Source organism: Schistocerca gregaria, chromosome 6 (assembly GCF_023897955.1).
Source record: "Schistocerca gregaria isolate iqSchGreg1 chromosome 6, iqSchGreg1.2, whole genome shotgun sequence".
NCBI lineage: Eukaryota > Metazoa > Arthropoda > Insecta > Orthoptera > Acrididae > Schistocerca > Schistocerca gregaria.
The window spans coordinates 39,944,123-39,956,142 of NC_064925.1; the positions used below are offsets into that span (position 1 = coordinate 39,944,123).

At 38.4% G+C, this 12,020-nt stretch overlaps 1 protein-coding gene across 24 annotated transcripts in view; it reads left to right on the plus strand.

Moving 5' to 3' along the window:
• LOC126278103 (Down syndrome cell adhesion molecule-like protein Dscam2) overlaps nt 1-12,020 on the plus strand; it is an 810,453-nt gene that overhangs the window by 657,632 nt on the left and 140,801 nt on the right. For all 24 annotated transcript variants that reach the window (XM_049977979.1, XM_049977968.1, XM_049977977.1 and 21 more), the window contains exons 19-20: nt 4,861-5,028; nt 5,446-5,665. In XM_049977979.1, the coding sequence (XP_049833936.1) occupies nt 4,861-5,028; nt 5,446-5,665 (388 nt within the window). The remainder of the gene's footprint in view (nt 1-4,860; nt 5,029-5,445; nt 5,666-12,020) is intronic.

The window sequence follows — 12,020 nt, forward strand, 5'->3', positions numbered from 1 at the left end:
CAGCAAAAAGCCTGTACTCATGGAAAATGAGCAAGCAGAAGGGAAAAGAGATGGTTTCTTGTAGCAATTAGACACTGTTGAAACAGTGGATTGACTATTTATTACACTGATGAGGGGTGGTGTGGTGCAAATGATTCCAAAAAGTTTAGATGGCAAGAACAAAAAACATTTTATGCATAAAAAATGTATACAAATATCACAGAGGAAGAGTCTAAGAGTGGAATGGTTGGAAAGGATGCATTTAAACACTGTCCAGTGCTGGGAGGAAAAAAGCACATTATTATTTGCAATACTGGTAATAAAGATGGGTTCAAGCAAAATGCTGCCTGTAGTTTTCTTGGGCATAAAGGAGGTGCAGATTATCATTCTGAGATTATGACAGATACTACAAAGAGTGATTTAGGAGCATTCTCGAAAAAATTACAAAACAAACATATGATTGTTGAAGATCATGCTCCACATCACATGTTAATAAATCTAGTACCACGAAACTCATCTATGAAATGAAGCAATGATTCAATTATTGTATGGATAGAAAGCAATAATGTAGAGCTTCCATTTAATGTCATGCCATATTGGAACTTGTACAATCCCACTGCAGGTCACAAGAATACCTTTTGGATAGTGTATTGCACTCACTGGACACGGAAATTAAACTTGTGTGGCTGCCTTTGGTGCTCTTCATATTCAGTGCCTTTGAACTTATCTGGGTCTTTGTCAGGAACAAAGGAGAAGAAGAAGAAGAAGAAGAAGAAGAAGAAGAAGAAGAAGAATAAGAAGAAATTTAAGATAAATGGAACTTTACAGTTGTGCTGCTCTGCTCTGAAAGTGCCCCGCAAAGTGTCTGGAATTCAGTGAGTCATATACAGAAACTTGAAAAGACATATTCACAAAGAGCCTTCTGTCTTGAGAGAGAATAGAACTGTTTCTGATCTAAGGAGATGATCTACCTATAGTGATATTGATTAAGGTAGTCATTATTTCACTCATCATTCTTTCCTGCCAAAATTTGTTTGATCTGATCAATTTTTCATTCACTGTAAAAATGCACAATATATTTCATTGTGCATTCATTGAGAGTTGCTTGGTGGTATCAAGTGTTCATTTGCATTTTCCCATTTTATTAATTTCTGCTCACAACAACAACTAAATGTGGCAATACTGTATTGGAATGCAAATACATAGTTGCCATTTTTCGCTAGTGAATAGGCAGTGATTGCATATTACAATGGTGGTAGTGCACTGGTTTGACAACTAAAACTCACCACAGCTTCACATGGTTTGCAGCTACTAACACAACTGTGTTACAAACTCTAAACTGACAAACACAGGGATCATTCATCAGTAATGACATACAGCGTAACCAACAAAAGTTCAAGCTTTCTATGCCACAATAGATAGAATGGTAAGCTCAACCACAGCATCTAGAGTGTGCCATCATAGCTTTGAAATGACTAGAAAATAACAAAAATCTGCCTCTAGATAGAGAATGATTGTATCTTTAAACTGTCAAGATGAAACTTTTTTTCCCTAAATATCGTCTGGTTCCTATGACCCCTCAAAGTTGACACCAAAAATGCTCAAAGAATCACATGTTCTCTTAAATATTACTGTGCACATCACCCCTTTTCAACTAAAATGTAATGTTCATACACCAAATAAAAGTAGACAATTCTATGAGGCCAGCAAGCTTCAGCGCATGTAAGCCACAAGATGTAACCAGAATATGAGCTCAATGTCAAAGCTAAATCATTGTGAAATGGTTAATAGTATCGGGTGGAAGAACCAAATAGTCTCTGTAGTGTAGCAAGTACTCAGATCCATTGAGTCATGTTATAGAACATAACTGAGTTCTTGCTAAACCACATAGGGTGTTTAGATTCTCCCACCCAATACTAGTTTCCATAGACTCTAGATATGTGAACTTGCTCTCCAACACATCTCTGCATTGTGACATCCTGCTGGATGTAATCTCCATTAACACAACCCTGTAACATATTTATTATGATTCTGTTTTCCTGTCATAATTCTTCATTGCAATATTTATGTCTGTCTCCCCCTAATGTTTCTTTATTTTCCACTTTGTGCTTGTCATCTCTGGACTGCAGCTAGCACTGTGCATCTCTGACATACTCTCTCTGACACTTTCCCTTTATCTTTGTGTTTCATTGTCCTTACTACAGACTGATTCCCATTATTCTGGACTCTAAATCAGCTGCCCTTTCTTTTTAAGCTTCCCCAACACATACTTCTCTCCTCCTCAATGAAGAAACTAGTAATTCTGTAGGTAGGTCGTGCGTCACTTTTACTTTTATTTGTGTCTATCCAAATCATTACACATTTCGCCTTCTGGAGGTAAAATTTGACCAACCATTCTGCCATATAATTAAGATATTTACTCAATTGTATTTTTCTTTGCTACAAACAAGATTTGGATTATAGTATAAGAAATGAATGTACTCCAGAAGTGTATGGCATAGCCTGACAATTTTAGTCGAATGTACCCTTAGTATGTGTTAGGCTTCGCTGGACACATTCAACACAATACCTGCATGCCATACAGGCCCTATGTATCGACTGTGTGAGTGGCACCCATATCCCATATGGGCACGTCTTTTCTACTTGCTGAAATTTGGTTTCTTGCATGATACACAACTTGTGGCTGCAGTAGATGCAGCAGGAGATAGTTAACAAGTGCACCTTTACTGAACATGTTGTGGGGACATCAGACACCAGCTGTCAGAACTGTCAGGCAGAACAGAAAAGACTTAGACACTAGCTTCAAAACAAGGAAACCTTTTTTGAGGGGATTGGGGGGTCCTATTGTAGTGCTAAAATGGAAAAATAAGTTGATATATGAAGCGTGTTTTTTAAGTAAGTACCGCTTTGAATTAAAAAAAGGACTTGCTAAGATATCTCAATAATTTCTTTTTACATGAAAGCCTGTGCTCTAATCTACACACAGACATCATTACAGTCCGATTCTTCCTTGTTTACGTTGTGTACTGAGTGTTTAAGATGCCTCTGATAATCGTGAGTCCCGCCGACTTTCCTTGAGCGGTACCACAACGACGGCGATGATTTCTTAAGCCAAATTGTTATGGACGATGAAACATGGGTGACCTATGTCACACCAGAATCAAAGCAACAGTCCATGCAAGTTGAGGAAGGGCATCGTTTTGCTGCAAGACAATGCCCGTCCGCTTGTGGCAAATCAGATCAAAGATCTCATCACATCTTTTCTATGGGAAACTCTAGATCATCCTCTGTTCAGCCCTGATCTTACGCCCACTGACTGCCATCTGTTTCTGTACTTGAGGAAACACCTGGATGGTCAGCATGTTCAAGATGACGAAGTCAAAACAGTGGTGATGCAGTGGTTAATAAGTCAGGCGGCAGGGTTTTATGAGGAGGGTATTCAAAAACTGGTACAATGTTAGGACAAGTGACTCAATACTGACGGAAATTATGTAGAAAAGTAGATTAAGATACAGCTTTCATGTAAAAATAAAATTATTGAGATATCTTGGCATGTCTTTTTTTAATTTCAAAATGGCACTTACTTAGAAAACACACCTCGTGTATTGCCCTTCTCCACAAAACAAATGGCAAGCATCAAAATGGTGTCTATATGTTCAAAAGAAGGTCACACAAGAACAATAAAACCAAACATTATGATAGATTATAAGGTGGACAAGACTGGCAGAGACTGTGTCTATCAGCTTTACAGCTACTACCCATTTCCAAGAAAAACAATGAAGTAGTGCAAAAAATTTTCTTTTGCCTTTTTCTAATGTGTGCTGTGATTGGTTTTATTTTGTACAAAGATGTCAGCAAGTAAAAGATATCTATGTTGGAATTTATTTAAAAAGTTAGAATGGGCTTGGTAGCTGAGGAGGAGACATTCAGTCATTGGAACCAACACCAACCACTAGCCTAAATAAAAACAAGTAAACAACATGGTGCTACTGCAAAGTCTGTCCTGACAAAGGAAAGAAAGAAACTGGCAGCAGGATAAGGAAAGAGAGCAAATAGTTAGTGGTACAAAGAATGCAATGTTGGACTTTGCGTACCACAACATGTAATCATTTTTTTATCATTTAAATATGAAAGAAATATGTACTTGTTAAGCAGTGTTTTTTCCCTTGAAATCTTTGTGAGCAGTTGTAAAACTTTTGCTGGGGGGAGCTTCTTCATGTGTTGGCAACTATAATACACCAGTTCTTACAGAAACAATCAAACACACACACACACACACACACACACACACACACACACACACACACACATTTCTTTCTTAATCTATAAAGTTTGGTGTTTAAAATGATGATAGATTTCTGGTTATTAGATGCTTCACTATTTCGTAATTATTCTTTACATTTTCCGGAAAATCACCAGTTTACCTGTGCAATTGAAAAGGAGAGAGAGCAATGTTGAATGTGTTAATAGTGGTGGGATTTTGAGAACAAACAATCAATATAAATGAAATTCTATAATGAATTCCAGTGGCATTCAACTAGGTAAAATAATGACTTGATGCTTTGAAAAATAAGAAAAGCTGGAAAAATATTATGTAAGAAGTATAATTTTTTTTGTCTTCATATGACATTCAGTTATTGTACCTAGTAAAGGATTTTTTTCCATTTTATTGTTTTCCTTTATATCTATTATGTCTGTTTACATTGTCTTTAGGTTTGCAGTGATAGTCATTTATGTACATTAAAATCTGTTACTGTAACTGTAATTAACATATTTCACCACCTTATTTAAATAATTTCACAGTTTATTTCTGCTGTATTGTGAAAATAATTTGGACTTATCGTGACATGCCAGACTAACCCTTTGTGTAATGTATTACAGGAACATGGGAAAATGACATAGATAGAGTACTTGTTCCTGGTCAACAAACAGTTGCTGGTGTCTTCAACCTTAAACCTGCCACAACGTATCACTTGCGTATTGTAGCTGAGAACGACATAGGAACTTCCGATCCATCTGATACAGTTACGATTATAACAGCTGAGGAAGGTACCCAGAGTTATTATTGACTTTTTCTTTCATTTTAGAGTACTTCTACAAACTTCCATTAATGCTAGTGTTTTCTATCTTACATTTCTCCTGAGCTATACATGCAATACATACAACTTTATTTATGTGAATGTTAGCATTCCTCTGAGTGCTCACATTTCAACAGTAGGTAAGCTGATGTTATATCTCAAGTGTCTCAGTAATTTCCTTCATTTCAGAGTTTGTTTTGCATCTTGGGAACTGGAATATATGCTTAAAACTTGCATTAATATGTGAAAATATGACTTATTACTGATCTCCAACTGAATATCTGTTTAGAATATAGAACGAAGCTACATAGGTTTTACATAATAAGAAGCACATTTAAATAACACTTTGTTGAATTACTTTATCCACATTTCTTTTCTCTGTTCAAAGTACCCAGTGGTCCACCAATGAATGTTAAGGTTGAAGCTGAAGGTCAACATACATTGAAGATTTTGTGGAAACCTCCAGAACGGGATCAATGGAATGGAGAGATACTTGGTTACTATGTGGGTTACAAGGCAGCATCAGCTGACACACCATATTTGTTTGAAACTGTTGAATTCAGCAAAGAAGAAGGCAAAGAGCATCATCTTCAGATAACTGACCTGAAGTGAGTACACCTACACAAATTTTTAGCATTTATACATTAATAGAAAAATTAAGTTACACACACACACACACACACACACACACACACACACACACACACACACTCACACACACACACACACACATGTAAAGCTGCACAAACATTAGTATGCTCTCTCCACATTGTGTCTTTACTTATATCGAATTCATAGTTATTGATTCCTGTCTCCAACTCCTATTGTTTGGAAATCCTTTTGTGGTTTGATCCCATAAAGATCGCTATATTGTGTTGGAATCATGTGTGTCTCTTATTTCATGTAATGTACTTTGGTTAGAAATGGTGGAATACATATATAAATTTATATGAAAGTACCCTCCCTCCTCCCTCCCTCACCCCTACAGATCATGTGAACTTTCTCGAACAATAGATGCCAGTTGTTAAACAGTCTGTTTCATACACTTTAAAGATATATCTTCTCTATTTACTGGAAATGTTTCATTTGTTTCCTAGTTAGTTCTTTGTCATAATAATGGCAATTTGGATCATTGGCATTTACCTCATTGTAAACTGTATGCACAAAAACAGTTGCACTTTGTTGCTGTTTTGGTTTTTTATACACTATTTTTAGATACTGCAGTAAATTTACAACCTTCAGTGCCACAAGTTCATGGATTCTATGTTGCCAAAGCTTTGAGCTGTAAGTCACCATCAAATGCCATTGTGCCACTGTTTTGGTTTTCATCAGTTATGTTAAGAAGAAATGTTACTTAGTAGTTTCATAAACAGTGGCAGCATTAATGAAATATGTTTATCTACGTACTGGCCCATTTTAGCTCTGATTACAGTGCATGCTACTGGCATTAGGCATGTCATGATTAGTTAATTAAATATGCAATGAATATTTGTAAATAATAATTAGTACAACATGGAGAAAATAAAACTGACCTGGAAAGTATTTATAAGACTGACAGAAATGGAGCCCTTTTAATAAACAGGAAAACTGCTCATCACAGAAATCGCTGGCAACTGTGGTTCTGATGCACCAGTTGGCTGCTGTCACGTGTCTGAGATGCACACATCCCACATGTTTTGTCCATAGTACTTCACTGTGTCATTATGTCTGAATGACTGAAAGGAGCTAGTGTACTTAGTGAGCAGTTGAGTGCAACAAAAAATGGTGTGCATGATAAAATAAAAGATGTTAATTGCCAAGTGTTAATGCAAAGCACATTTTGTAGCAAACACGTGCGGAACTGATTGCTCAAGGGTTTAAGATTACAGGTGTTTTGGCAAAACTTCCATCAGAGTCGGCGACACAAAACTTAGTGGCAAAATGGCATGAAATGAGCCCTTCCATAACTGTCCTAAAACTGTTTGAACACTGGAAAATGTTGCTCAAGTGAAAAAAAAAAAAAAAAAACAAGAACAAAGACTGATGAAATCTCAGTGTCACGAGTGAGTGAGATGTTTGGTGAGGACAGGTCAGTCACCAGAGTTAGTGAAATATCCTGGCCACCTCAATCACCTGGCCACCTCAGTCCCTGTAGATTTTATATAAAGGGACAAGTTGAAGGGCAGGTGCATTCAGATAATCCCCACACAATGGAACAGCTACAGCAGAATATTAGATAGTAGAAAAGGTATTGCTGCTCTCCATAAGTTAGAATTGCTATGCGTGTCTCACAATTTTGTTGATAAACAAGCAAAGCACTGCATCAGCATCAACTGTGGCCATTTCCAGCAACTTCTACGTTGTTCGTTAACATGGGTCAATCTGATGACATTAGTTACCAGGGCCAGTTTTATTTTTCCTTGCCTGTACATAGACCACACTTCTAATATTTGAATGTGAATAATACTTCAAATACAAATGTTAACTGATACAGTTAAATGTACATAAAATGGAACTTTGATTTTACAATCTCTGATTTTACATTTGTTCCTAGTAAGGTTTACCTCGATTCTACATTCTTACTCGACGTCTTGTTCAACTTTGCCCCATTTTTTTTCTGTTGACATTTGATGTGACTGAAAAAGTTATAAATGGCACAAAAGACAGAAAGTTTGCGCCACAGATGGTAGCAGAATCATGGGAATATTTTAGGCCATTGTGGAGAGGGGAGATGTGAGAAAGGAAATGCTAATGTAATCCACAATCAGCATTGCCAACACAACTTGCAATGTTTCGCTTCACCATGCAATTATGATAGAACTGTTGCTATGTTGTGGCAGCAATGCAAAAACATGACAGTCAACACAAAGTGTTCCAGACCAGGCCAATATGTGACAAAGGGCTCCGGCCACCATCTCTTCTTGTGCCACTTCTAACTCAGCCTTGTCTTTTTCCATGTATTTCCAGTGTAATGTATTCAGCAACAATATCATTCACCAACCTTTTAAGTTCAAACATTGAGTCTCAAAGTATATGCTTCATCAGAATTTAGTAAACGGCTTTGGCTGGCAACTTGCTACGTCACCCGACAGCCAATACAGCCACCTCACCACACTAACATATTTTGTTTAGCTCACTACGTAATAAGCTTACAGACCTTAGCTTACAAAAAATTTGAAATTCCTAAACTACTGGCTTGTAAAATATAAATGGGCACAGAAGCTATAAATCAAAGTCGGTGCAAGAATTTCTTTCTTCTCCTCCTAAGTAGCAATTTTACAAATACTCATAAAATCAACTGATATAACCAAATTGCGAATCCATAAACAAACAAGAAATACATTTCAAAATTGTATGTCATATACTAGACCTATTAGGAAAAAAAGTGGGTTTTGCCACTAGTAATACTGTAGAGAACGTAATTGAAAAGACTGTCATTTCTCCTAATGATGTACAAGGTAATGGAGCCTTTTCCTAACACACTACAGCCACAAATTATACCTTAAAAACTGCAATTTTGAGGGTTCTTTCATTTTATGTTCACCTCGAAAATAAAAATTTAAAACCTGCATGGTGAAATAAACAGAAAACTGTGAAATATGGTGAAAACTACCATATTACAACATCTCAGATATTTGTAGCACATTGGATGCTTGTTTTTCACCTGCAAACAGTATCTGCACAACAAGCTGATGTCATGCTAAAGCAGTGTCTTCTAACATATAAAATGATAAACAGTATACTTACGTGGTGGCTTGTTCTGAAATATGACTGCTGTGATGGGTGTATAGCACTTGGAGTGATCGTGGCTTGTACATAAGTTTAATTTATATATTTATACCTTGTAGTACGCCCCATCCCATGAACCATAGACCTTGCTGTTGGTGTGGAGGCTTGGGTGTCTTAGTGATACAGATAGCCGTACCGTAGATGCAACCACAGCGGAGGGATATCTGATGAGAGGCCAGACAAACATGTGGTTTCTGAAGAGGGGCAGCAGCCTTTTCAGTAGTTGCAGGGGCAACAGTCTGGATGATTGAGTGATCTGGTCTTGTAACATTAACCAAAACGGCCTTGCCGTGCTGGTACTGTGAACGGCTGAAAGCAAGGGGAAACTACAGCCATAATTTTTCCTGAGGGCATGCAGCTTTACTGTATGGTTAAATGATGATGGCGTCCTCTTGGGTAAAATATTCTGGAGGTAAAATAGTCCCCAATTTGGATCTCCTGGCAGGGACTACTCAAGAGGACGTCATTATCAGGAGAAAGAAAACTGACATTCTACGGATTGGAGTGTGGAATGTCAGATCCCTTAATCGGGCAGGTAGGTTAGAAAATTTAAAAAGGGAAATGGATAGGTATCATCTACATCTACATCTACATCTACATGACTACTCTGCAATTCACATTTAAGTGCTTGGCAGAGGGTTCATCGAACCACAATCATACTATCTCTCTACAATTCCACTCCCGAACAGCGAGCGGGAAAAATGAACACCTAAACCTTTCTGTTTGAGCTCTGATTTCTCTTATTTTATTTTGATGATCATTCCTACCTATGTAGGTTGGGCTCAACAAAATATTTTCGCATTCGGAAGAGAAAGTTGGTAACTGAAATTTCGTAAAAAGGTCTCGCCGCGACGAAAAACGTCTATGCTGTAATGACTTCCATCCCAACTCGTGATAATACAAAATGAGCTGCCCTTTTTTGCACCCTTTCGATGTCCTCCGTCAATCCCACCTGGTAAGGATCCCACACCGCGCAGCAATATTCTAACAGAGGACGAACAAGTGTAGTGTAAGCTGTCTCTTTAGTGGACTTGTTGCATCTTCTAAGTGTCCTGCCAATGAAACGCAACCTTTGGCTCGCCTTCCCGACAATATTATCTATGTGGTCCTTCCAACTGAAGTTGTTCGTAATTTTAACACCCAGGTACTTAGTTGAATTGACAGCCTTGAGAATTGTACTATTTATCGAGTAATCGAATTCCAACGGATTTCTTTTGGAACTCATGTGGATCATCTCACACTTTTCGTTATTTAGCGTCAACTGCCACCTGACACACCATACAGCAATCTTTTCTAAATCGCTTTGCAACTGATACTAGTCTTCGGATGACCTTACTAGACTGTAAATTACAGCATCATCTGCGAACAGTCTAAGAGAACTGCTCAGATTGTCACCCAGGTCATTTATATAGATCAGGAACAGTAGAGGTCCCAGGACGCTTCCCTGGGGAACACCTGATATCACTTCAGTTTTACTCGATGATTTGCCGTCTATTACTATGAACTGCGACCTTCCTGACAGGAAATCACGAATCCTGTCGCACAACTGAGACGATACCCCATAGCTCGGCAGCTTGATTAGAAGTCGCTTATGAGGAATGGTGTCAAAAGCTTTCCGGAAATCTAGAAATACGGAATCAACTTGAGATCCCCTGTCGATAGCGGCCATTACTTCGTGCGAATAAAGAGCTAGCTGCGTTGCACAAGAGTGATGTTTTCTGAAGCCATGCTGATTACGTGTCAATAGATCGTTCCCTTCGAGGTGATTCATAATGTTTGAATAAAGTATATGCTCCAAAACCCTACTGCAAACCGATGTCAATGATATAGGTCTGTAGTTAAATGGATTACTCCTACTACCCTTCTTGAACACTGGTGCGACCTGTGCAATTTTCCAATCTGTAGGTACAGATCTATCGGTGAGCGAGCGGTTGTATATGAGTGCTAAGTAGGGAGCTATAGTATCAGCGTAATCTGAAAGGAACCTAATCGGTATACAATCTGGACCTGAAGACTTACCCGTATCAAGCGATTTGAGTTGCTTCCCAACCCCTAAGGTATCTACTTCTAAGAAACTCATGCTAGCAGATGTTCGTGTTTCAAATTCTGGAATATTCCATTCGTCTTCCCTGGTGAAGGAATTTCGGAAAACTGCGTTCAATAACTCCGCTTTAGCGGCACAGTCGTCGATAACAGTACCATCGGCACTGCGCAGCGAAGGTATTGACTGCGTCTTGCTGCTTGTGTACTTTACATACAACCAGAATTTCTTCGGATTTTCTACCAAATTTCGAGACAATGTTTCGTTGTGGAACCTATTAAAGGCATCTCACATCGAAGTACGTGCCAAATTTCGCGCGTCTGTAAATTTTAGCCCATCTTCGGGATTTCGCGTTCTTCTGAACATCGCATGCTTTTTCCGTTGCCTCTGCAACAGCGTTCGGACCTTTTTTTGTGTACCACGGGGGATCCGTTCCATCTCTTACCAATTTATGAGGTATGAATATCTCATTTGCTGTTGCTACTATATCTTTGAATTTGAGCCACATCTCGTCTACATTCGCATAGTCAGTTCGGAAGGAATGGAAATTGTCTTTTAGGAAGGCTTCTAGTGGCACTTTATCCGCTTTTTTAAATAAAATTATTTTGCGTTTGTTTCTGATGGATTTGGAAGAAATGGTATTGAGCCTAGCTACAATGACCTTGTGATCACTAATCCCTGTATCAGTCATGATGCTCTCTATCAGCTCTGGATTGTTTGTGGCTAAGAGGTCAAGTGTGTTTTCGCAACCATTTACAATTCGCGTGGGTTCGTGGACTAACTGCTCGAAGTAATTTTCGGAGAATGCATTTAGGACAATCTCGGAAGATGTTTTCTGCCTACCACCGGTTTTGAACAAGTATTTTTGCCAACATACCGAGGGTAGGTTGAAGTCCCCACCAACTATAACCGTATGAGTGGGGTATTTATTTGTTACGAGACTCAAACTTTCTCTGAACTGTTCCGCAACTGTATCATCGGAGTCTGGGGGTCGGTAGAAGGAGCCAATTATTAACTTAATTCGGCTGTTAAGTATAACCTCCACCCATACCAATTCGCACGGAGTATCAACTTCGACTTCACTACAAGATAAACCACTACTGACAGACACAAACACTCCACCACCAATTCTGCCTAATCTATCTTTCCTGAAC